The sequence below is a fragment of the Petaurus breviceps genome, unplaced genomic scaffold (assembly GCF_028583685.1).
Source record: "Petaurus breviceps papuanus isolate PSGF00001 unplaced genomic scaffold, PetGlider_PUasm1.0 551, whole genome shotgun sequence".
Classification (NCBI taxonomy): Eukaryota; Metazoa; Chordata; class Mammalia; order Diprotodontia; family Petauridae; genus Petaurus; species Petaurus breviceps.
Window position 1 is genome coordinate 35,731,069 of NW_027186372.1, and position 27,672 is coordinate 35,758,740.

Consider the following 27,672-nt stretch of genomic DNA (forward strand, 5'->3'; position numbering starts at 1 on the left):
ATCTAAAGAATAAAATAAAATGAAATAAAATAATAAAATAAAATAAATGAACACATTAGAATTGATGGTCTCTTTTAATTCTAGAGGTCTTGGTTTTTCCCAAAGGGCTACGCCTCTAGTAAGCCCTCGATAAATATTGAAGTTCATTAAAGTTATTTAAGCACAGTAGCCCAGCACTGGCAAGAAAATAAAAAATGAAGAACAAGTTTTTACACAGTTAATTTATTTCAAGTAGTCTTCAATTTTCTACACAGCCGACATTCAAATCATTTTTCATCACATTCTCCTTCATTGTTATGTTCCTGTAACATAGGCATAATTTTTCCCATTTCCTAGATCAGGAAGTTGAGTCACAAGGGAGGTAAGTAGATCACAGGGAGGGATAAAACTGGACATATCTTCTCTCTCCCAGGAATAAATAGAAATTGTCCTATTTAAGCTCTAGTTTCAGAACTCAAATAGCATAGCACATTATCAAACATCTGTTTACCAAGTAATAAATATATCACAGTACAACGGTTCTAATTCTATATGAAGGCACATTCTTAGGCCATGAACACACTGGCCCTAAATGCAAATTCACCATCTTGAGCAGAGATTCTTAACAGGTATTTTTGTGTCATGGCCTCATTTGGCAGTTTGGTGAAGCCCATGGACCCCTTCTCAGAATAATAATTTTAAATGCAGAAAATAAAAAGGAAACCAATTTCTATTGAAGTAAAGATGTAGGTTTTTCCCCCCCTCCAAGTTAATGGACCTTAGATTAAGAACCTCTGATGCAGAGAGATTGAATCAATTAGGTAGATAATTTTTAAAAAATTAAATCCTTTTACTAAATACAAACAGGAAATACAGGTTTGGTTCTCCAGGTCCCTAGATATGACACCCAGGTCAGTAACAAGAACATGGGAGGAAATAAACAGTTCATAAAATCAAAACTCTTTGGTATTGTTTTATATAAGATCCACCCCCAAAAAGCATTTAGTTTCTCCCATTCCAGATTTCCTGTCATGGAGCCTAATCAGCCATTTAGGGGTCAATTTTAAAATATTTATAGAGTAATAAATACACCACAGTACAATTAACGACTGAATCGATACAAAGGCACATTCTACTAAGTCCCCTAAAGATACCTGAAGACTCATATCTCACCTTTTTCAAACAACTGCTATCTCAAAATCTAATCAGTCTTAATCTAGCCACATAGTTCACGGGAACAAGAATTCCACTGGTCATTTAAGAGGCCAAAGTGAACAGGACCACTAGGTATTCCAAAAGAGTTTGCAGGAAAAGAAATAAGAGAGTGACTAGCAGGCATGACAAGGTCAAGTGTAGGTTTTTTCAAAGACAAGAAGAGGTAGGGGTGAATGAAGTCAGAGGAGGCAAGACCCTCACCCTCATTCTCAGCTTCTCAGTAGGACCCCTATCATGGCACATGCTGGTAAAGGACTTTCCCCAGAGTTCAGAACTGCCCACTCATAGTATTAGTCAGTCTGGTTAAGCGTGGTTCCAGTGCCCTCTGCTGGTTAATGTGGAAGCTTCAGGACAGGTTAAGAGAGGCAGTATGGTGGGAGAAAAGTCTGGAAATCAGAGGGATTCAAATCCCAGTTCTGCTACTTAGTAGCTGTGTGATCTTAGAAATATCTCTAAACTACTCAGCCTCAGTTTCTTCGACTCTAAAATTGGAATAATACTTGAAATTGCTTATATCACAGGGTTGGGAAGAAAGTGTGTTGTAAACCTTAAAGGGCTATGGAAATGAGTTATCATTGTTATTAAGAACCAGACTGGTGTAGTAGAAAGGGGACTAGCCTTGGAGGGAGGTGGTTCAAGGCCAACCTCTGACACATACTAGCCATGGAAGAGGAATCTATACCAGGAATTCCATACACTGCAGGTGTGAACTCCTACTACCCCCCAAATTTGTCACTAACCTAATAGCACTTAGCTATGCCTGGCACTAGCAGGCCGTTCACCAATGTTCACTGACTAATACAAACAATAATATTCATTCTCCAGTGCTCTATAACAGGCTATGAATCCTCTCCTAAAAAGCTAACTTTTATTTCCCCTACATGGAGATGCTCTAGGCATCTTTCACTACCTCCTATATGTCTAAAGAAATCAACTTTTGTGCAAATCTTCATAAAATACATTCAACAAAAGATATATCGTCAGGATATCCTAGATCAACCGGTCCCATTTTCATCTGGCCTCTGACATCACATTTTTAGCAGGGACTTCTCAAAAGCATCCCATAGTTACCTAGTCTAGTTCAGAGCTAAATGGGACACAAGCTAGTCTCATTGTATGAAGGGCCTTCCTGCTTCCACTGTTCCTTCCATTATGCTGGAAGGAGGGAGGACAGTGAGCTTGGAATGCTAAGTAAAGTGGATTTGGAGCTGGTGAAAGGGACTGTGTGGACTGGGGTTCTCTCATTGCCAGACAGCAGCCACCCTTGGAGGAACACCAGAAAATGAATTTCCTTGTTCTATTTTTCCTTGACCACTTCAGAAGGCATAGCTCAGGCCGAGTTAGCTGCTACAATGATAGCAGAATAGGATATTGGTCTGATGCCTCCTTTTATTACTGAATCAAAATGTGACCTCTTCTCATGCTTGGAAACTCACTCTAATTTTGTTCCATCTAATCTTTATGATTAAAAAAATTTCCACAGCATCTACTAGTTGCTCTGTGTGTCTTGGAATGAATATTTTTTATCCTTTGCCTAAAGGCACAGACATTCTGACTTTGGCCCCAAAATTCTAGCCAGAACTGAAAATATACATGGTCTCTCCCAATCTGGAGAAGTTATCTTTGATAAGTTGGCCAATTATGAGCTTCTACACAAACACTGCTGATTACCTGGGCTAGTTTTGGGATATAGGTGGTTATGTGAGACTGACCTCTGCCCTAGACCTGCCCTACTCACCCCCGTAAAGTGGCAAACTTTTCCTGAAATAATCATCAAGCATGTGCTACACTCATAACTGGAATTCTAATTTTGTTCCAGATTTAAGGAAAATTTGCTAAGAATCACAAAACATCGAGAGGTGATCACTGAACTGCAAACTCAACCTTGTGCACACCCAATCAATAAAGAGAAAACCTCCAGAACTTCCTGAATCTTCCCTGGATAGCTAGCATAAATAATAATAATAATAACAAATAGCACTTACATAGCATTCACTATGTGACACACACTGTACTAAGCTCTTTACAAATATTGTTTCATTTTATCCTCACAACCCGGGGAGGTAGGTGCTATTATTATCTCATTTTACAGTTGAGGAAACTAAGGCAAATAGGGGTTAAATAACTTGCCCAAGGTTACACAGTTATTACATGTCTGAGGCTAGATTTGAACTTGCGTCTTCCTGACTCTAGACCCAGTGCTCTAATCCACTGTGTCCCCAGATACTGACTAAAAACAAAAAACTTTTATTAAGTGCCTGCTATGTGCGGGGCATTTTATAGGTTATGCACATTGAGAAACTGCAATCCAATCTAGACACACACCTAGGCACAGACCTCCTGCCCAGTCCCTCCTGGGATCAATGCTTTCACCCAATTTGTAAGAAGCTATCTCTGAATATTGACAGCTCCTAGGCTGCAAGTTTCACGTTAGGATCATTGTATCACAGGTTTGGGGTTGAAAAGGAGCTCAGAGGTCACCTAATGCAACCCCCTCATTTTACAGCTAGAGATCTGGTGGCCCACAGAGGATAACTACCTTACCTAAAGCCACATGAATAGTAACTTGGGAGAGCCAGAAGTAAACTCAAATCCTCTAATGCCACATCCCACATTCTGTAAAGCACTGTGATACCTTTTTTTCATACATATATCGCTTTTTACAATGTTTGACTCCAAGCCCTTATGGACCTTCTCTGCCCACAAAGGCTCCATGGAGAGACCTTCTGGAGTACTCACCCTCACCCTCCACCCCACTTCCTTAGCAGAAGTGGCGATGGTATCTAGTAGGCTGCCTTATCTTATACACACCCAACCTTGTGTTCTGCTCTGAGACCCTTCTTACCCCCATCAACCCACACTGTCCTTCACAAACTCCCTCCTGCCCCTGCTATTACATGTGTCAAGGGGGGCTGTTACAAGGGGGTAAACTCCAGCCCCAGGGTGCAGGGCTTGGAATGCGGACCAGGAAGTTGGAGGGCACATAACCCCTCTGTCCATTCACTTCCACAAGGCTCCATTCTGGGTTCCCCTTCTTGTCCTGCCTCTCTAGGACTGTTACTGGCTGTCCAGCTTGTAGGCTTACTTCATGGCTGCTCCTGGCTGCAAATGGATATGCAGCCACCACCTAAAAACACACAGAGAGTAAGAAAACAAGGAGATCAATGGAAGACATAATAATCCAAGAACAAAGTGAAGCAAAGTGATTCAAATCCATTTTTTGCCATCAGTGACTGGGAGGCAGTGTGGTGCAGTGGAAAGGGTTATTATAGTCAGAGGACCTGGGTCTGAACCCTGATTCTGCCACTCACTCTCTTTGAGCAACTCATCTCATTTCTCTGGGACTCCGTTTATTCATCTGTAAAATGAAGGGGTTAAACCATATGAATTCGAAGGTCCCTTCCAGTTCTCAATCAATGTTCCTTGGATCCTCAGACTTTCCCATTCTCTCTATTGGCCACTGTTTCATTTCAGTATTTCTCTCACTTCTAGTCTCTTATTAATGAGGGATCTGACAATGTCTCCAGCTCTTTCTCTAACTTAGAGATCTATGGCTCTCAGAGACTGTTAGTTACAAGAAACCCAAGATGTACAACATCCATGACTGGTGGTACTCCAGTTTTTATTTAAATACTTTCAAGGATGGGGACCTTTCATGGCTAATTCCCTTGCTAGCATTATTCACTCCCTGCTCTCAAGAGCACAAGGGTACACCCATCCCAGGTTCATGCCCATAGTTGTTTTTCATTTCGTTTCCAGTGTCTTGTTTGTTTAATCCCTAGTTTTGATTGGTACTTGGCCATCCTTGAATGGGGAATTTGACTTTCCTCAGGCAATAGAAGCACTATTTTTCATCTGTCAAAAATCCTCAGGGCTGTATCAGGAAGTATGATATCTATGAAATCATAGCAGTGATCAAAGATAGGTGTGTATGTGTGTGTTTGTGTGTATGTGTGCATGCAAAATCCTGCCTCTAACACTTGTTGACTATGTCACCCTGGTCAAGTCACTTAACATTTCAGGGCTCTAGAGCAATGATGTCAATCTCAAATAAAATATTAAATCACACATAAGTATCCCTGCTGGATGAATACTGACTTAGAAAACCATGTATTAACATTAGCTATCCTCTATTTCATTTATATTTATTTGGTTAAATATTTCCCAATTACATTTTAATCTGATTTAGGTCTCACTCAGAAGTGTTGCAGACCACAATGTGGGCATGTGTGAGGTCTCTGCTCTAGATAAGTTTCTAAGACTGTAAGTTAAGAAGATGCTGATCTGCACTGTTAGAGGGAATATCCTCACCCAAGATTTTCTATACTAATTAATTCACAAATCTAAACCCTATTCTACACATATACATGTATATACACAGTATATATGTACATGTCTCATATACATAAATATATGTGCTGTGTATGCACCCATATATATTCATGGAAATCTATGATGCTATTAGTGTGGGGAACTTCTGCATGAGAAATCAATAAATGACTCAAAAGGCATTTGTTATAGGCCTACTATGCGTCAGGCACTTTGCTAGAAGAAAGGGATTCAGAAACAAACAAAAAAATGAAATAGCTCCTCCCCTCAAAGAGCTTACAGTCTTTTTTTGTTTGTTTTTTGTTCTTTTGCTTTTTGGAGGGGGGAAGGCAGGACAATTGGGGTTAAGTGACTTGCATAAGTAGTAAGTGTTAAAGCGTCTGAGGTTGGATTTGAACTCAGGTCCTCCTGACTCCAGGGCTGCCACCCCAAGAGCTTACATTCTTTCATGGGAGATAATGTATCAGTATAGGGAAGACATATTCAGAAAAGCATATTGCCATACCCACTTGGCTTAACACACTGCCTGGCACAGAACAAGTGCTTAATAAATGTTTGTTGACTATTAATCGCATTGATAAAATGAGTTGATAAAATCCATTCTGTGCTTGTAAAAAATTCTCATCAGTCACATCTAACTCTTCATGACCCTATTTGGGTTTTTTTTTGGCAAAGATATTGGCAGTAGTTTACCATTTTTTTTCCAGCTCATTTTCCAGATGAGGAAACTGAGGCAAACCGCATTAAGTGAGTTGCTAGTCACAGTTAGTGTCTGAGGCCAGATTTGAACCCAGGAAGATGAATCTTACTAACTTCAGGCCCTGCACTCTATCCATGGCACAACCTAGTTGCCCCCTTATCAAGGTATCCCTGGCCAATCAGCTAGGTGAATTCCCAGTGCTGGACCCCATCCGAAGAAGGGGCCTCGTTCCACTTGGCTAGGATTACTCAAGGGACCAAACTGAGTATCTGAATGTTACAGGCAAAGATAATGTGAATGCATGGGATAAGTCCAGGATCCTAGAAAACTCTAGGGATTCCACATACAGATACTATTGATTCTAGTTGTCAAGTTTCTATCTAATAGATTTGCTGCAAATATTGCTACTAGTCTCTTTTCTGTTCATTGAGAGATGTTACCTTTTTTGTTGTACAGAATTCTCTTATTTTATACAGTCAAATGCATTGACTTTACCTCCAATAATTTCTTCTATTTGCTTGATTGGGGAAAATGTTCTTTTTCACCATGGCTAAGCCTAGCATTCCTTTTTCTTTTAGCATTCTACATTTTAAAAAAGATTTAGATTGTTGATATAGAATTTATCTTCATGCATGGTATGAACAAGGGATCCAAACTTAGTTTTTACTATCCAATTTTCCTAACAGTTTTTTTAGATATTGATTCCATTCCCTAGGTCTTTCAAAACATAGGTTTGTCAAATACTGAGTGAATACATACACACACATATAGTGCATATACACATACAATATATATGTGTGTGTATATATATATAGCTTTAAAATATTTACATATTTCTTCATATATATATGCATATATATATATATATATACACACACACAGAGACAGAAAGAAAAAGGAGATGGAGAGGGAGAGAGGGAGAATTGTTATTCTATTTCTGTATTTCAGGGTTTTCTATTCTGTTCCATCGATCTGTTTGTTTTCTTTTGTACCAGACAGTTTTTAATAACTCTTGCTCTGGAGTACATTACAAATTTGATCAGACAAGTTTCTAGTTATCATTTCTTTTTCATTACCTTTCTTGATATTGTCTATGTTCCCATATGAATTTTATCAGGATTTTGGGTAATTCAAAAAAAATGACCTGAGATGCAGAGTTGCACAGTGGATAGAAACTTGCCAGGAAGACCTAAGTTCAAGTTCCACCTCTGATGTCTGCTGTTTGCATATAACATTGGAAAAGTCATCGAACTCAATGCTTCTGGCACATCACAAGACTATCAGTTTGCAGAACTGTTGCTGGTCTACTTTGGTAAAGCCAGTTTCCTCAGTGATAGTATGTATGTGATTAGCAGAATACCCAAGACAAGTTTATGGACCCAATACACAGCTCCAATAGGTTCTAGATTTCAGGCTTTTGTCAGCTATAGTTACTGTAAATGTTGTTTCCATGCTGTCAGTCTTCACTACACTGACAAAATCAAAAGCCTAAATGAAATCTCTCCCCACCCCCTCAAAGAAATAACCTATTAATATTTGGACTGGTATTATCTTCAATCTGTAAATTAGTCTGGGAAGTATTCACATTTCTACTATATTTGTTTAATCTAACAATGAGCCAGAGTCACCCCTCTGGACAGTTTTCCCTTGATTTCTGTCAAAAACATTCTGAAATTATCTTTATATAGATTTCATGTATGTGAGTTAATACCAAATATGCTATACCCTTTGCTGTTATTATAAAAGCTACTTCTCTCCCAATTAACCTTGATTCTTTTGGGGAGTACATAAACATGAAAATTGTTTCTATGAGAATCTTATATTACAATACTCTATAGGACTCTTTTTACCCCCAATTAATTCTGTTGTTGACTGTGCTGGCTTTTGTAGATATATAATCATGTCATCTACAAAGAGAGATGTTTCTAGTTTCTTTATTGTCAGTGATTATTCTTTTAATGTCTTTATTGTTCTTGCTAACATTTCTCTCTTTTTCTTTAAAGATTTATTGATGACATGATTTCACATCACAGTCATTTCTACCTATAACTTCTCTACACACACTCTAAAGCCTTCCATTTTAACAAAGAAAAACTATTAGGCAGTCATATCTGACAGTGTCTAATTACTAACATTTTGAGAGTACGTCAAATAGGACTGATGCTTATGGATAAGTCTCTTTTTATTCCCCCTCCTGAGTTGCATTCTCATGCCTCAACGTCCACATAGCCAGTTCCAAACCCAATCTCTTTCCTTTCAGACCCACCTCCTCCTGTCTGTTATCTTTCCAGTCACAGAGGTGAATGATCTCAGTGCCATCCTTGATTCCTCACACTCACCCCCCGTATCAAATAAGTTGACAAATCTTGTCATTTCTCTTTGCTTAATTAATCTTGCATTAGATCAGATTAGATTCTTGTGACTCACACAAGAATGTGTGACCACTCTAGGTCATGCCCTCTCATCTCCCATCTAAGCCATTTCAAAGGCATCCTAATTGGGGTTCCTACCTCAAATCTCTCCTCAATCTTATCTATCCTCCACATAATTGCTGAAATGATTTTCCTAAAGTATAGGTCTGACCATGTTATCTACTCTCTCAATAAATTCCAATGCCTCCTTGTTTTTGCCAGAATCAAATATCAGTGCCTCTGATTGCCATTTAAAGCCCTTCACAACCTGGTCCTTCCCACCTTTCCAAGGATTCATCATCTACCTTTCTTACATATCACTACCCTCCACACACTCTGAGATCAAGCCCCACTGGCTTACCCTCCATTCTATACACAAGAGGCTCTGTTTCCTATCTCTGGCCACCTTCTGATTCCCCTCAGTCATTATCGCTCTCTCTATTAAAAACCATCTTATATTACATGTACACTTGTATAGGTGCATAGCGCCCTCTCTGTTGGAATGTAAACTCCTTGAAGGACTTTTGTCTTTGTAGCCCCAACACTTGGAAAAATGTCTGATATACTGGAGGTACTTAAAAAATACTTTTTGATTGATAGATGACTGATTCTATACCTGTTTTTAGTGTGAATATCCATCCACTTTCTCCCAAAGTATATAATATTAACTTGTGGCTTCAAATACATACTTTCAATCAAATAAAGGAAAGATTCTTATATTCCTACATTTTACAATGTAAAATGTTAAAATGATGTACTTTACCAAAGGCCTCTTATGTTTCTCATATGACCATGTAGTCCTTATTATTTGTGGGTTTCCTGTTTTTGCTTGCATCCCAGTTGTAAATTTTACTTGAATCAGAGGATCATAAATTTAAAGCTGAAAATGACCCTAGAATACTATCTAGTCCAACCCCCCTCATCTTAGAAATGAAGAAAAGGAGGGCCATGGGAGTGAAATTACTTTTCCAAGGCTCCCAGGTGGTAAATGTGAGCCAAGGATTTGAACACAGGTCAAGTAAGGACTATCAAACCCCGGAAATAGCTAAATCCCTGTGTGGAGGTCAGAATGAATAAGGGGGAGCCTTGAAACACAGAGACCAATCAAGAGGTTATTGTGATAGTCTACATAAGAGATTATGGGAACTGAAATAGGTTGGTGACTATATGAGTACAGAGAAGAGGGACATGTGTCAACTGTTCAGGTATGTAGAGTAGGCATGTGAAGGAGTTTCACCAAGGATGAAAACTTGTATAATTGGAAGAATGGTGGTGCCTTTTTAAAAAAGAAGTTCAAAGGAAGAATGAGTCGGGGATGAAAAATAATAAGTTTCATTTTAGACATATTTAAACAAGATGTCTGTAAGATATCCAGTTCAGATAGAGATATAGATGACATAGGACAAGAGCTCAGGAGAGAGACTAGGGCTGAATATGTAGGTCTGAGAATCATCTATAAAGAGATAATAATTGAACCCATGGGAACTCATGAGATCATCAAATGAGAGAGTATAAAGAAAAAAGAAAAGAGAGCCTAGTGCCTTCTGGTACACCCACAGTTAGGGGAAGGGACAGAGAAAATGAACCTGCAAAGGATGCTGGAAAGTAGCAGTAGAAATGGTGGAAGAACCAGGAAAGCGTAATATCATGAAAACCCAGAGGAGAGGGTATCCATACGAATGTAATGGACTATCGTGCCCCAAGAAATAATGACTATGACAAATGCAGAACAACATGGGAAACCTCACTTGAACTGATACAGAAAAAAATAAGGAAAATCAAGAGAACAATATACACAGTGACCACCATAATGAAGAGGGAAACAACACTGAAAGGTATTAAAACTCTGATTGACGCAGTGAATAATTTTGACTTCAAAGAACTGATGGTGAAACACCATCTTTCAGCAGAGGGGTCAGGGCTATAGGTATGTGTTGTGGGCCAGGATCTTAGTGGAACTGCGGAGGTGAGTGACTTGCCCCCCTCCTCCCCACTTCCCAAAACATCATAAGGGACTGGTGTAAGGTAAGGAGCTATCTGAGGCAATTTGAGTTAACTTTGCCTCCAGGTGAGTTGATCTGAGACCCAGTGGTGGGACCTTTGGGCAAGAATAGAAGAGTGGTTTTTAGGACTTTGGCAGAGAGTTTCTGAGATGCTAGGGAGTTTCCTTGTCAAATGCTTTTACTGCAGGAAAATATTTTCCAACTGTTTTGAAGACAGCTGACCCCTGGGGATATCTGGATGCATTTTTTATTAAAAGACATGTTTATTTTAATCTAAGGCTCTGAGTGAGCCATCTCCCCAGACGCAGATAGCAACCAGCAGAGGATGGAATGAAGATTATGTTGTCAAACATGACTGAAGTGCTTCTTTGATTTTTCTTACTTATATTCTTTTGTTATAAGAGAAGGGTCTATGGAGGCAAAGGTATGGGTCATTGGGAAGGGAAATGGATATGAAGCAGCATCATTAAAACTTTTTTAAAGCATTTTGAACTCTCTAGCAAAGGAGAAGATAGAAATGCTTATGTACCAGGAGTGACATAAATTCAAATTGCTGTCCTTTCTTTCAAACCTACCTGAAAAACAGGTGTGACAGCATGGGCTGATGCCCTGGGAGCCTCTGCTGGAGAGAACCTGAAACCATCGCCTGACCCCAACTGCATTCTGGGCTCCTCAGGTGGGACCACCTGATACGGCTCTAGTTTTCCAGCTGGCACATATCCTCGATAGCCTGCAATGCACATGGAAATTTTTCTGAGATGGGCAGTTCGTTTTCTGGTGGGGTTAAACAAGTCTCCAATTTCCTACATTCAACAAAAATGTATTAAGAGGGTAAAACACTATGCTAGGTCCTGGTGGGGAGGTACAAAATTCAGATAAAATAGTGTATCTGCCTTCATGTAGCTTATGTTATAGTAAAGGGGTCAGACATAAATGCAGATATGTGTAACAAAGTTCACATGAAGAATAAAATGCTATGTATGGTCCAAGGGGGAAGGTCATTACTGACTGAGGTATTGGAGAAATCAAGTAAGGTGGTCAGAGTTATATAAATGAATGAAGCTGAAAGATTGGGAATCCCCCATATGATACCTAGCAACATGCCCTGTGCTTATAATCAGTTCTGGCCCATAGTCTTAAGTACCCACCTCCTGGCACTATATATTTCCCCTTCTCTGGGTCTGGTCACCTTTTTAGAAAAGGACAGAACAATGAAAAAATGCTCATTTCCCCAAAGAAAGGCCCTGTGAGAGTGAACATAAGAAAAGCCTGTCATTTAACACATAGGGCATCCTGGAGCTTTGCCCAAGCACTCCAAATAGGCTTCAGCCAAGAGGAAGCACTGGCACCCACATCTGATACTAACTGCAATTGCCACCAAAAGTGGGAGTCTCATGCCAACTTTTGTAATTCAAAATCCTGAAATGGAGGCCTCCAGCTGTACAGGATAAGACTCACTCAGCACTGACAGAGAAGCCCAGGAATCTAAGAGTTGGAACAGACTACAGAGGTCAGTTACATGGTCTGGCTCCTACATGAACAGAAATCCCCTCTTGAGCACTCTTGATGAGTGGTCATCTAGCTGCTTCTCAAGTATTTCTCAAGTGGGAAGGAGCTCACTGCCTCACAGGACAGCACATTCCATTGCTGGATAGCTCTGATTGCTGGGAATTAATTCTTTATTTTCTGCTGAAGTCCTTCAGATGCCTACCTGTCGCTCCTAGTTTTGTGTGCTGGGGCCCAGCACAGCAAATTTAATCATTTATTAATAATAACCTTGGCCAAGTAGATCATGCTGGACTTGGAGGCATGAAGAAATGAATTCAGAGATCGTCTCTGAGACTTACTTGTCATGGGACCAGGGAAAATTACTTAACCTCCATTTCCTCATTTATAAAATAGAGATAATTGTGGTGATGATCAAAGTGAGGTAAGGTATTAGGGCTATATAAACCTTACAATGATACACAAATTGAGATGTTAATACTTCTATTTCTCTTCTCCATGACAACCCCTCAGATATTTGAACGCTGATCATGCACTCTCTTAAGTCTTCCCTTCTCCAGGAAAAAAACAAACAGAAACCAAACCAAAACAAAAAAACAACCTGCCGTTTCTTCTATTAGTCCTTATGTGACATGGTTGACATGATTTGTTGACTTTCTACAGAACAGCTTTTCCCCTGTCAGTCTTTGTGGAGTGGCTCGTGGGCTTTCCCCAGAGATAGAAGAGAGACTTTGCAGGTCCCCTGTGCACATACCTCCAGTGTCCACCAGCCAACGACCAGTATTGCCTTTGGTATCCCTGTCCTGAAGGAGAGCCACAACCTGCCCTCTCTGAAGAGTCAGAGCCAAATTTCCACTCCCACTAATGTTGCTTGTCACTTGGTAGAGCTTGCTAGGGCCATACTTGCTCACGAGGGTCTGGACCTGTCTTTCTGCAGCAGGTTGGAGTGGCTAGACAAAGGAGAAGTTGTGAGGAGTCACAGAATCACCCAGTGTCCCAGTTGGAAGGGACACTCCCAGAAGGCACCAAATCCATCCTGTTCCTGAGCATTTCCTTTCTACAGCCTGATATGTGTCCAGCCAGGCTCTATGTGAGAGGGAATTCTACTTCCTCATCATGAGGAAAGTTTTCTTTTTACTGAACTAAACACGACTCTCCATGCTGGTTGGCTTTGTCTTCTCAGGCAAACCCAACCATTGACAGACTGTGAAGAGTCCTGTGTTGAGAGGCTTTCATTCTAGACTATTCTTCATTCACTGGCTGACCTTTGGCAAGTGTCATCTCCATTCTGAACCTTAGATGCCACATGTATAAAATGAGGAGCAGGACTAAGATGTCAGAATCTTGGAGCTGAAAAAGAAGTAGCTTACTAGTCTCTTAGTCTAAACTTCACTTCCAAGTGCCCTTCTAACTGCACAGTACTAAGTTGTTTTGTTTTTGTTTTTTGGAGGCAATTGGGGTTAAGTGACTTGCCCAGGGTCACACAGCTAGTGTCTGCAGCCAGATCTGAACAGAGGTCCTCCTGACTCCAGGGTCAATGCTCTATTGACTGTGCCACCTAGCTGCCTATAGTTTTAATTGTGAAAATCCTCCTAGAGCCAGCAAAGTTGTTCCCAAGATGGAAAACTAAACCAAAAGTGTACAATTAAGATGGTATTTCACTATAGCAAAATCCTGCTTTTACAACCAATGAATATGTATTTGTTTCTACTTCATGCAGAGCCCTGTCTAAGCATACAGGGGTTAGGGAGAGGGTAGGCCCACAGGGAACACTTACTTGTGTTATTGGAACTGGTAACACCTTCTCAAAGCTCTGGCGGAAGGAGTGAAGCTGGGCACTGGTCTTGCCCAATGTGTCTTCTACCAGCTTCCTGAAGTCTGATTCAGAAATGTGGCTGTGGGGCAGCTGGAGAAAAGAGACTGAAGTCAGAGATGAAGCAGAAGAGCAGGATTAGAAGAGATAAAAGAATGAGAAGATCCTTGTCCCATGCAACGTATGCAAAATTACTGCTTATTTGACAAAATCATTTTCTATGTTCTAAGCAGGTAACCTATCGACCAGGTATTATTATTTTTCAGTCATGTCCAACTCTTCATGACCCCATTTGGGGCTTTCTTGGCAAAGATACTGGAGTAGTTTGCCATTTCCCTATCCAGTGGATTAAGACAAACAGAGGTAAAGTGACTAGTCCAGGGTCACACACCTCCCAAGTATGTGAGGCCAGACTTGAACTCAGGTCTTCCTGACTCCAGGTCCAGTGATCTATCCACTAGCTAGATAGAACTCAATGAATCCTACCCAGTGATTCGACTCTTATACTTATTCTAACTGTGTGACCCTGGGTCAGTCACTTAACTTTGCCTCAATTCCTCAACTGTAAAATGAACTGGAGAAGGCAATGGTTTACAAAGATACTCTAGTATCTTTGCCAAGAAAACCCCAAATAGGGTCACAAAGAGTCAGACACAATTGAAATGACTGAACAAGAACTACAAGGCAATGATAGTAAATGGTTATAAATTCTGATTCCAAATAAGGTCAATGTTATGGGAAAGATGAATCTGAAGTAATGGAGGGAATTGAGTTTTCCACTAACAGAACTTTAACAGATACCAATGAGATTGTCATCTATTGACTGAGTACAGAAGAGAGACAAGGTTGTAAAGTGTTTTTTGTATAAGATATCATTCCATACTCTACATATTTGTCCTGTAGCTTGGAAATATTGTTCCACAAACTAGAGACCATTCAGATATCCCAACCCATTGGGAAAAGGGATTGAATGTGAAGTCCCTTTATCTCTATTTCTTAGTTTGGGGAAGCTGGCCCTTCCCCCCCGCCCCAAGAATCCAATACCCTTTTGCATCCCTATATGGCATGTATCAAAAACTAGGCAACTTCACCTCCCTACCTAGAGAACCACAAGTCTTAAAGGGAATTCAAAAGTTTTCTAACACAGAACATCTTTGGACAAAGAATGCGTGTTCATCGTACTACCAAAGGGCTGGCCATTTATTTATGCTAAAATTGCTGAAGTGATGACCTCTGTTCACTTAAATCCTGTCATCGTGACAAGGAGGCGACCTTGGACTCTTGAAGGAAATGCCATCGAGCATAAACTCCAGCAAGTCCCATCAGCTATCTTTCTCTCACCTGAGGACCAATGGAGCTAAGTGCAGGGAAGCTGGCCACCAGAGGGCAGAGTTTTGCCTCGCCACAGCCACTCATTCAACCAAGTACTAAATCTGGGAAGGCTTATGGAATGCAGAGGAGGAGGTATGGGTGCCAATGAAATTATGGCTCTTGTGAAGTATTTGAGTACCCGGATCTATGAGATTGGAATGATACTTCATGAGGATGAGATGTGGCAAACCTATGATGCTATTAGATAAGACTCTCTGATCCATTCAGTCCAGGATTTTGCCTCGAAGGCTGTGTGTGCTGTGAAAGAGTGTGGCTGGGCTCCATGATACCGACCTCAAAGATCAGAATTGTCCCCACCCCCAAACATTCTCAAAAAACCTATGCCAGATTTGACATCTGTGAATTTATCTAATATTTATGTTTTGGCTTATGCCAAAACATAATTTTAGTTATATTCTGTTATAATATTATAAATATCTTACAGTTTTATAAGTTATCAACTGGATGAGTAACAGAACACTTCTTCTTATACATCATAAACTTGTCTTAGACAATATGCAATGATGGACAGGGAGCCAGAATCAGTCCAGAAGATTTGGGTTCCATCTTGTTTCTGATACATATTAGCTGGTCACAGCCTCTCGGTGCCTCACCCTGTCCCCCACCTCAGCTCCTTAAGGCTAGGAGTTACAGATGAGTTACTGACCAGCATGTGTGGAGGAAGTTTCCACACTGGAAGTTCCCCTAGGCTGATGAAATCACAAGTCTGAATGGACAAAAATCCTTAGCTTACAAACTTCAAAAGATATTCCTTACTTCAGTATTTTTCCCTGAAGAGTCTCAAGCATAGAACTTTCTTTGTGTCTGACAGTTACAGGGCACTTTTGGGGAGGATTTTGTATCCAGGCAGTCACGGGAATGATTAGGATCAAGAGGGAGTGGAGGGTGGTGGGGTCAAGTATCAGGTAGGCTGCAGCTGGGCCTTTGTCAGGCCGCAAACTGTTAACAAATCAAAAGTATGCACTTTCCCTCGGTATTGTTTCCTTAAACCAGTTCCAAGTGGGAATTCCCCACCCTAAGCTTGGTTTCCAAACACTGATGATATTTCCTTTCCGGCCTAGCTCTCTGAAACAGCTACCTCTAAAATTTCTGACTTAATCTCTGCTTTGTTCAGAGCTTGCTTTCTTGGATCCCTGAAACAGTGTGTTTGGCTGTCTTCAATGCCCCATCCGATTTCTTGCTCATCATTGTTGACTCCCTAACCTGTCAATCACTCACTATTCCCCAGGATAGAGGTGGCCTTTAAGGGAATGGAGACAACAGTTTCAAATTTTCATCCTGTTCTTAATCTCATCAACTGGGATTATTCCTGGAAAGAAGGGACAAAAGAAGAAAGATCAGGTCATAGCCACCTCTATCCTCCATCTATCTGGAAGTCAGTTGAGGAGTATTCCCAAAAAATAACAAAGGGGTTGGTAGATGGGAGACTCTTTTCAGTTCTTGCTCAGAACCCAAAGGACCTGGAGATTTTCCTTACCTGAGCCAGCTCTCCTTCCGCCCTCTGCAATACTTGTTGGGCAAGATCCCTCTGGAGGGCCATAAGTGTGTGCAAGATCTGACCCAGCCACTGTGTGGCCACCTGGTTAAACTGAGGAAGCTCAGACACCAGTAGAGAGTTCAGGGCCTGATAGGTGTGCCTGGTGGCTTCCTCTTCATAGGTCATGCTGCCCATTTCAGCCAGTTTCTCTTCTATCCGCTCATAGTCCAGCAGTTTGTCCAGACGCTTCTTGATCAGATTCTGAGGCCCCAGTAGGGCTTTGGACAAGTGGCACAGTGGGTAGTACACTAGCCTTTCCAGCCGCTGCTTCTGTGGGAGAGAAGCATCATTCAAAAGATCCTGCCACCACCTGGAGTGTGCAATCCAGGCAGGAGTTTGGGAACTCACCGTCTCAAGGCTTTAAGGGCTCGGGCTCTCTTACATGGAGACAAATAAAAAAGAGCATAGCTCCCAACCTCCTGATTTAAGGCAGATCCAAATCTGACTGATGCTACAAAAATGAGAATCTGTTTTAAAAGCTCCTTTCTAGCCTGAAAAAGATGATCAGTAAATTCTGTGTCTAAATCCCTTATTCTATACCCTCAGCTTTTCAGATCTATCTATCCACAGGTAGAAATATGAATGTCTGATGATCGTTACAAGAACAACAAATAATTTTAATAATAATAATATCACTACATTTTCATAGTGCTTTTCAAGAGTACTTTATTTATGACAACTCTCTGAAGTAGGTAACATAAATACTAGATAAGGAAATTTAGGGGAGTTCTTCCCTGGATTTGAAAAGCAAACCCAGACATGCTTCCTTGTCCTTCAGGTCCAGTCCACCTTTCCTCCCATGCCTGGCTAACTCCCCTTCCCTCAGCTTCTCAGCTCCCTTTTATGTGCCACCTTCTCCCTGAGGGCAGGAATTGTCTTTCTTTTTGCATGTATGTATGCATGTATCTCACTATGGGTAGAAAGAGCTCTGCTTAAGGCCCAAAAGACCAAAGCCAAGAAGGACAAGGAAGAGCTGGGAAAACCATATTCCTGCCTTTCCTCCCACGCTTTGTCTAGAATGTGCCAGAAATCCCCTTACACTCTGGAAGCTCACGCCAGTGCTGGACTTAACACACTAGAAGTGCCCTTATACTACAGGCTCCATCTTCTACCTGGAAAGAAACAAGGGAACTTACAAACTCCAAGAAGACCAGAAGGTGCAGGTTTCTTGTAAGGCGGCAATACTGTTGCACAGCTCCACCTTCCATCTCCAGATCACATTCATGTGGTTTGATCTTGAGGAAAGTCTGGGCCAGAATAAGGGACATTATACAAGGCAATGAGATTCCACAGACATGAGATAGAAAAGGGACCATGGGCGTCCTCCCCTCCAGAATATGCATCATTGGAGACAAGGATTAAAGGGAAAATAACAGAAATGAATGGTGAGAAACATAGACATACAATTCTGGTCAGGACTCCAATAGGATCCCTCAAGGACAGCTATTGACCAGAGCAGATTTCCTGAGTCTGTGCCAGTTTGAATCTGCTCATGGACTGAGATAAGCCAAGAGGTTCTAAAATGACCTCAGAAATTGAGCCCAGGAAGCCCATGGTATTCTTTGTTAAAAGGGTCCTCCTGACTCCAGTGTCGGTGTTCTATTCATGGTGCCACCTAACCACCCCCATGATGGCCATTCTTAAGGCTGGCACTTTGCTAAGAACTGGACAAGAGTTTGGACAAAAGCTAGAAAGGAGCTCTGAGTCCAACAGGTCCAGCGTGTACCTGAACAGGGTTCCTTGGGGTACATCATAGAGTCTGCATGTTGGAAAGGACCTCTGAGTCAACCTGTACCTGAAGCAGGGCCAAGTGACTTGAACTCTAGAAATTAATTAGTCACTCTCAGCATCTCATTTATTTTTTACTTCAATTCCCCATTAATCATTTTCATTCTGCCCTATCCAGGTCACAAGATCCTTCTTCTCGGTGAAGAAAACAAGCAGAACAAGAACGAAGTCATTCTATCCTGTCTCTGCCATCGTCAGTCTGTCAGTCTTAGGCAGGGGCCCTCCTCCAGCTTGGATGCTCCTCTTATTCCCAACATAGCTCTAAAAGCAGCACCTGGATGCCTCGTCCCTGGTATGCCTCCTCATCTGGGAGCCCCGACACTGGCTTACAGGACCGAGCAGCTCCTCAGTGTGAGCCTCCCCTCACCCGCCCTATGATGATGTGTGGGGCCCCTAGGGTCTCACTGGCACTTAGAGCAGTTACCTCCAAACTCTCCAAGTACGATGCCACATTACTTTTGAGTTCATTCACGCACAGCGTCACCCAGTTGAACTTCTCTTCCAAGTCATCAAACTCCCTGTCTTCAGTCTAAAATCCAAGTAATCAAAGTTACATTTCAAAAGTAATAATAATAAAAACAGATAATAAGCATTTTACGTACGTTACGTTACTTCATCTGGGCTTTACAGCAACCCAGGGAGGTAGGAACTACAAATATTAATATACCCACTTTATAGATAAGGAAATAACCACAGAAGGAGGTTAACTCCCCTATGGTCACATAGCTAGTAAGTACTAGAGACAGGATTGGAATCCAGGTTTTCCTGACTCCAGTTCCAGAATGCTATTCATTATGCCATATTTATTAAGCAATTACTATACATAGAATGGGGCAGCTAGATGACTCAGTGCATAGAGTGCTGGGCCTAGAGTCAAGAGGACCTGAGTTCAAATATGACCTCAGACACTAGCTGTGTGAACTTGGGCAAGTCACTTAATCTCTGTTTACCTAAGAGACAACTAGGTGGCTCAGCAGATGGAGTGCTGGGCCTGGAGTCAAGAAGACCTGAGGTCAAATTCAACCCCAGACACTTACCAGTAGGTGTGTGACCCTGGGCAAATCACTTCACTTCTGTTTGCCTTAATTCTGAATTATTTAATTCCTGAATTATCTTAATTCCTGAAGAAGGAAACAGAAAACCACTGCAGTATCCTTACCATGAAAACTCCATGAACAGTACAGTCCATGGCGTCATAAAGTCAGACCCAACTGAACAAAAGAAGAACAGCAAATGTTGCTCTTACGCAACTTACAAACGCTATATCATAATTGCCTAAGAGCAGGTATTAAAATGAAGGGCTCTGTGGAATTTGAAAAAGGAGAAATCGGTATCAACTGCAAGGGTCAGGGAAAACTGTATGAAGGGACAGGGATCTGAATTGTACCCTAAAGGGCAGCTAGAACTTGGATGACGGTGGAAGCAAAGACATTGAGTAATGAGAACACAGGACATAGAAGGGGGACAGTAGCCCACCTTGGCTAGAGTTTATTGGATGCACAAAGGTTAGCAGTTAGTAAGAGAAAAGGCTAAAAAATAGTCTTAGATTGTGAAGGATCTTGAATGCCAGGCTGATTGAATTCTACTCAGTAGGCATTAGAAGCCATTCACTGAAAACTTCTTTTTTTCTTTGGAGGACAATTGGGGTTAAGTAACTTGCCCAAGGTCACCCGGCTAGTTTTTGTGTTAAGTATCTGAGGCCAGATTTGAACTCAGGTCCTCCTGACTCCAAGGCCGGTGCTCTATTCATTGCACCACCTAGCCGCCCCCTTTTAAGAAGAGGTTCATAATTTTGTTTTGCTTTTTTTTTTGAGGGCAATTGGGGTTAAGTGACTTGCCCAAGGTCACACGGCTAGTTTATGTGTTAAGTGTCGGAGGTCACACATGAACCCAGGTCCTCCTGACTCCAGGACCAGTGCTCTATTCACTGCGCCACCTAGCTGCCCCTCACTGAAAACTTCTAAGTCAAGAAGCTAGAAAGGAAACCTATTTTACAAACCAAATTTGGGACTTTCAGTCACCTAATCAGAATAGGAGCTCATATAAACAGTTAAACTATTCAACCATTGCTCAGAAATGTCCAGAAGGAAGCATTAAGACACAGGCTCCAAAAGAATATACAGTGAATTAACAACCTTCACTCCCACTGGGAATGAAGTCACAGAATAACCTTTAAAATAACAAACCTTTCCAAATATTTCCTCCCCTTTCTCATGAATCAGCTGGAATCAGCACAACATGTTGGAGAATAATAGGTGTTTTCTGATCCAAACCCAATGACTGTATAACAAGTGTTCCTATAGGACCATTTAACCTCGGGGTGGGGGGTAAGGGGGAAGGATTCCCAGGGGCCCTGGGAGTTTCCACAGAAATGGTACTGCATTAAGCCTGTCTTACCCTGGGGGAACCTAGAATTTAAGAGCTGGGGGAGGGAGATGGGAGAGCCTTAATGTGAGAAGCTAGAGCAACTGAGGCCCCGTGGGGTCTTGTTGATGTCTCAAGTCCTTTGGGGAACAGATTCCCAGGTGCTGATGTGAGTAGACTCAGTATGACCTGAGAGAAAAATCAAGCCCTAAGAAAGGAGAAAGGGTTCAAGTCATCAAAGTCAAGAACCAAAGTCTCAAGTCCACAGATTGAAGGCAGAGTCAGTACATCAGAAGCAGGCTCCTATGGACTGAAGTGAAGGGTCCTTGGTGGTAACACTATAGTGGGTAATGGCAGTGACAGGTTCTGTGCAGAGTAGTCACATTTTGAAGGCTCTGGCCCATTTTTGCTGACACCATGCCTTAGGGTCTCTAAAAGGTTTTCTCTGGGCCATATTCTGACAGTACCTGTCTCTTGAGGCTTTGGTGGAAAAATTTAAATGTAAAAGCTTTTATTAAGGTTAATGCCCACTAAATCATAACTAGATCGCTCTTTAACTCCAGAACCACACGTAGATTTATGTGGAACCACGGCCTCTCCACACTTTCTTCAGCTCGATCCTTAATCTTACCGATATACCAATACTCAAAGTCACCCTCGATTTCCCCATCACACCATCCTTTTCCTTCTCTCCTCCCAATAAAATGTAAACTCCTAGTCAGGGATAATTTAATTTTTGATTTTGTATCCCCAGTACTTGGCATTGGGTCTTGCACATAGCAAACAATTCGCAAATGCATAATGAATTGATTTTTCTAGCTACAGCCTTCCACGTCCTGGAATAGTTAACATTTTCCATACTTCTAGGGTGACAAAAGATATCAGAACAATTGAAATCTATATTCTCTAGTCCACAAGAGGCACAGCTAGGCTTCTTATGGTGAGAGGCAATGTGAGATAATGGAAGGAATGCCAGTATTGGAAGGAGAAGGCCTGAGTCCAATGCCTAGCTCCCCACTTCACAGGTATTTGATTTGGGGCTCACATTATCTAGGTGAGCTCCAAGCTCCTCACCTATAAAACAGAGAGAAGAAAAACTTGTGCTGCCTAATTCACAGGACTGTCATGATCAAACTTTTTGTCAATATGAACATACTATAGAAAAGTGAATTATAAGGGGCGGCCAGGTGGCTCAGCGAGTAAGAGCACTGGCTCCAGTGTCGGGATGACCTGGGGATCAAATCCAGGCTCCGATACTTAGCACCCACCCAGAAATAACTGGCCGTGTAACCTTGAGCAAGTTACTTAACCCCGATTGCTTAGGGGCAGCCAGGTGGCTCAGCAAGTAAGAGCACCGCCTCCAGTGTCGGGATGACCTGGGGATCAAATCCAGGCTCTGATACTTAGCACCCACCCAGAAATAACTGGCTGTGTAACCTTGAGCAAGTTACTTAACCCCAATTGCTTAAAAAAAAAAAAAAAGAAAAGAAAAGTGAATTATAATTACATGCAGGACAAGTGACATTCCCAGGACACAACCTCTGAATCTCCTTCCTGCAGAACCATAACTGGGGTATTGTGGTTGAGCTTTGCCACAGGTGCCAATATCTAAGGGGTAGTGCTTCTCAGGAGGGAGTATTTCTCCCCTATTGGTACAAAGAAGAATGTCCTCATGCTAGGATTCACACCCATAGAGATGTGTGGGGGAAGGTAGTCCCCCAGGTAAAGACAAGAGAAAGGGTCATAGGACAGAGGACAAGAGAAAGAGGAGGGGAAGGGACATGTTGCCACTTCATTACTGACTAAACTATCCTCTGTACTCACCATTCCCATCCCGACTACTCCCATGCCCTCCCCCAACTGCTTTTGCCCCACATAAAAAGAAGTCTTAGTTACACATCCAAATTCTTCCATCAGAACCTCCCACTACTGCTTAGAGGGCCCAAGACAGCAAGGTACCAGGAGATATAAGTAACAAAGAACTCTCACCCTGGTCACAATCCCAGCTTCTTGCTTGAACAACTGACTTAGACGCAGAGTCTTCTTGGAGATAGAGTGTGTATTAATCCGGGCCAACCTCTCCCTGACTGTCAGATGCTCCAACTTGCCGTATTTAGTGGCTGTGGGGGAGTAAGGAACAGAGCAGGGAGCAAAGAGGTACATGAGAGAACAAGACTTTCCCTGAGAAGTTGGTCTAGGCCAGTGTGGGGTCACTGCTTTGTAACAGAACACACTAGTAAGGGGAAGGAGTAAGGAGAGGCAAGCAGAGACCTGAGGTCCCTAGCCACAGAAGGGTGATGGGGGCTTCCAGGGCTGAGAAGCCACATGTAGTAGACAGAGCACACTGTTCTTAGACAGTCTTGGGGTCATAAGAACTGGGGCTTTGAATCCCTACTCCTACTGGCCTTATGGCTTTCAGCAAGTCAACCAACCACTCTGAGTCTTTGCTTCTTCATCTATAAAATAAGGATAGCAATACTCTCACTACCTACTTCACAGGGTTGTCATAGGGAAAATGCTTTATAGGCCTTAAAGCACTGCAATTATCATTATTGTTAATACTGGGCTTCTCTGTGCTTGGGAAACTTTTTGTCATTAGTGGGTCACATTACCTTCTTAAAATTCAATTTCTTTGGAACCTGGAGTGGCGTCAACTTGCATTTTTCAAATTTCAGGATGCTGATAATCTAGAAGGCTGGGGGTCTTTCCCAACTGGTCAATATCCTTACCAATTTCCTTACGCCTCTTGTACTCATTGATGTTGGAATTGACCTCTTGCATGGCTCTGGCAGCCCTCTCCAAGGTCTCATAGGCATGGTCATCAGGTGACGTGTTCTCCAGGATCTTCTGCAGCAGGAGTGGGTATCTGGTCACCCGCTGCACAGGCATCACCAGCAAGAAAGTGAGACCTGAGGCTCCAGCCTGTGGCCTAAAGGAAAAAGTGGGGAGATAAATTAGTCAGGTAGAATTATGGACTGGAAAGAGATTTGGGACTAAGAATCAGAGATTATGTTTTGACCCCAGCTCTGCCGCTAGCTCACTGAATAATCTTGGGAAAGACATTTATCCTCTATGGGTCTCATTTTTTTCCACTTGTAAAATGATGAGATTGAACTATATAAGGGAGTCTTTGAACATTTTTTGGGTCATGGACCCCTTTAGCAGACTGGTAAAGCCCAAGGATGTTTTTAAATGAATAAGATAAAACATAGGATTATAAAGGAGACCATTCACGTTGAAATACAGCTACCAGTATTCAAAGAGCAAGTTCACTAACTCCAGGTTAAGAACCCCTGAACTAGAAAATTACTAAGGGCCCTTTCAGCCCTAACATTCAGTGGGGATGTGGTAGAAGAAAATTGGTGGATCATCACTTAGCAAACCCCAAATCTGGGTTCGTCTCCCTCTGGGGGGGAATGGGCTGGTAAAATGTTTAACAATAGGCTCTTCAACAAAAATACACACACAACATACTTTCAAGTCTACTCTGCATTATCAACAAAACAATAAATCCAGCCCTGCCTTGTAGTGTTTCCCTATTTCCAAGGTACAAATGTTCACATTTTAAAAATCAGCTCTTGAGAGAAGGTTCAAGCTGGCTTCAGCATACCCTTGGTCCCTCCCACCACCATTTGCCTTCTGTATTCCTACTTCTGTGTAAGACCACTGAAGAAAGTCATAAATCAAATTGACTAGGCCCTCAATAAAAGCAATACTTTTATTCTTCCTTATTTGATTCTCCCTGATATTTCCCACACTGGCTGTTCTAAAATTTCTCTTTTTCCTCAAGTCTCCTGCCACCCTCCTCCCCTCTCTGTTAGCAGATGATTTTACCTCCTACTTCACTGAGAAAATAAGGGCCATCTGTTGTGTACTTCCTCTATCCTTCCTTATCCTGAACCTCAAAATCCCACTGAATCACCCTCATTCTCTCCTTTGATTTAGTCACTGATAAACAGGTGTTCCTTCTCCTTGCCAAGACCAGTCCCTCTTCCTGTGTCCTCCCATTCACAGCCACATTTCTAGGGGAAAACACATCTACAATAATTTCTTCCACTTCCTCTCCTCCTCCTACTTGGTATCTAGCTTCCCACCCAATCACTCTTATCTTTTGATCAAAACTATTCTCTTCCAGGTTATCAATAATCTCTCCAAAGTTATCAACGATCTATTTATTGTTTCATCCAATGGCCTTTCCTCACCCCCATTCTTCTTGGCCACTCCGTCCTCCTGAATACTCTCTCCTTCATCAATTTTCACGACACTCCTCTCTTCTTTGCCCACTCTTTTGCCATTCCTTCAAAGTTTCCCTTGCTAACATCCATGTCTCACTCCCAACCATGGGTGTTGTGACATTTAAAAAGTTCTAGAGACATAGTTTCTGGGTAATTAATCATTTTATTAATAATTCTAGCATTTTATTACTAAAAGAAGTCAGTGGCACTCTCAAATGCCAAAAAATTCATGAAACCCATTCAACATTTATATGCCCTTGGAAGGGTGGGTGTTCCTGAGGGTGGCAATCAATTGATTGGTTATCAATTAATGAGAAAATGAATATTATAATGAGGTGTGGGCTTATTCTAATGAGGATCTTGGGGGTACATGACTTAGATCACTCAAGTATTAATCAAAGGGATTTATCAACTTCCACTGTCACTTGTCTGAAAAAAGGGAGAATACACATTTTCATAGATCTCTCTGACTAAACACAATGAGCAGGAATTCATCTATTGGCCTAAACTTAGAATTTCTTTTAAGGTCTTTGATTAGATTAGTTTGATTTGATTAGATTAGCCTGGGTAAGTCTTTGCCCAAGATTTCCTATACTGGTTGATTTCTGGATGATTAAGTAGAAGAAAAAAAAGGTAAATGCCTTGGTCTTAATTCAATAATTAGTTATTAAATACAAGAAAGAAATAATATTTCTTTCAGTATTCTACAAGGCTCTGTCCAGAGTCTCTATTTTCCCTCTCAGTAGTCAAGTCAGCTTTTAATTACCATCTCAATGTAAATGACCACCAAATCTATTTATCCAGCCTTAGAGTCCCAAAACTATGGGAGTATAAATAGTTAACTTGGCTATATGTAACTCTTCCTAATCAAGAGAACCATCAATAAAGCTGATAAAGTCACATATACTTTTGGGGGGCTCATGCAATATTGGAGCATATGGCCTAATAAAATGTTTGATTCTGGACCTGAAATTGTGGATTTGAATATTCTTTGGGTCCCTTTGACAAAAAGTTCAAAGGCAGCTAGGTAGCCCAGTGGATAGAGCACTGGGCCTAGAAGCAGCAAAACTTTCGTTCAAATCTGACCTCAGTAACTTACTAGTTGTATCACTGTAGATAAGTCATTTAGTCTATGTTTGCCTCAGTTTCCTCAACAGGAAAATGGGGATAGCAATAGCACTTACCGTCCAGAACTGTTTTAAGGATTGAATGAGATAATATTTGTATAGTGCTCACCTTATTCCCTTTCCTTCCCTTTCCACGTTCCTTTTCCCAATGCTTAGCACAAATCCTAGCACAGTCCCTACAAATACTAGGGACTAAGTGTTTGTTAAACTAAGGCAAACTGCTGGAAAATAGGTAGCCCCCAAGAACCCCATGTAACATAAATAACTTATTTCCCCCAAAGGAGAAACTTAAATTCTCTACAATGAAGGAGTATAACTTCCTGGTATCTCTGGAACAGCTCAAGGATATCACCAGGAGGCAGTGGGATCCAGTAGAAAGAGAAAGAGACTTGGGAATTTCAAGGCATGGGTTCTGTTTCTGCTACTGTGTGACATTAGTCAAGTCCCCTACCCAACCCTCCATTTCTACATCTACATAATGAGAGAGCTGGACTAGAAAACCTTTAAAGGCTCCATCTAACCCTAACAATTCTATAAATCTAAGATCAGCTTGCACTGAAATGTGCATGCTTACTTTCATATACCTTAGCCTCTGCAGTTTTTGAGTTGACTTTGGGCATTTGGTGGTATTAAAGCTTAAAATTCCTGAGTTATTTCTCTGTAAGGAAGACCAGATAACCATGGGAATAGATTAGGAGACTCCTTAGCTTAGACCCAAATTCCACCAACATGGACTGCTGCATGACTTTCCACATAGAAACAGAAAGCAGAAGTTGGCTAGGAAATGCTGACTACAGGTTTGCTTTTCAGTGTGGCAAAGCAGGGCCCACCCAGTCTTTTCAGTAAACAGTCCTCCAATATTACACAAGGGTGAGGCAGGCCTTAGAAAAGCAGGAATGACTGTCTATTAAATAACTGAGACAGAACCTCCTTAGCTTGATGGAATGTTTCCCATTGGCATTTCTTCTTAAAGGCAAAATCTTTTGTTTTCTGGAGATAGAGAGGTAAAGGAATGGGGAAGAGGGAAGAGAGAAGAGAGAGAAGTAGTATAGAGAGAGACAAAGAGGAAAAAAGAGAAGGAGAGAGACAGGGAGGAGGCAAGAGAGAAGGAGAAAGGGAGAAGGAAGACAAGGAGAAAGGGGGGAGAGGAGAGAGGGCAGAGGGAAGTGAGAAGGGGGAAAAGAAGGAGAGAGAGGAGGAGAGAAAGGAAGAGGAGAGGGAGAGAGGAGGAGAAGGAAAGGGAGAGAAGGAGAGGAAAAGAGAGGGAGAGAGG

General features: G+C 41.6%; 1 protein-coding gene across 2 annotated transcripts in view; it reads right to left on the reverse strand.

Annotated features, from left to right (window-relative positions):
• Nucleotides 1–206: 206 nt before the first annotated feature.
• Nucleotides 207–27,672, reverse strand: part of ARHGEF37 (Rho guanine nucleotide exchange factor 37) — a 75,423-nt gene continuing 47,957 nt past the window's right edge. For both annotated transcript variants that reach the window (XM_069102648.1, XM_069102649.1), the window contains 9 exons: nt 23,767–23,966; nt 23,027–23,157; nt 19,098–19,202; nt 18,022–18,132; nt 16,826–17,155; nt 13,921–14,049; nt 12,898–13,093; nt 11,213–11,367; nt 207–4,321 (listed from right to left, as the gene is read on the reverse strand). In XM_069102648.1, the coding sequence (XP_068958749.1) occupies nt 4,097–4,321; nt 11,213–11,367; nt 12,898–13,093; nt 13,921–14,049; nt 16,826–17,155; nt 18,022–18,132; nt 19,098–19,202; nt 23,027–23,157; nt 23,767–23,966 (1,582 nt within the window). In that variant the 3' untranslated portion in view covers nt 207–4,096. The remainder of the gene's footprint in view (nt 4,322–11,212; nt 11,368–12,897; nt 13,094–13,920; nt 14,050–16,825; nt 17,156–18,021; nt 18,133–19,097; nt 19,203–23,026; nt 23,158–23,766; nt 23,967–27,672) is intronic.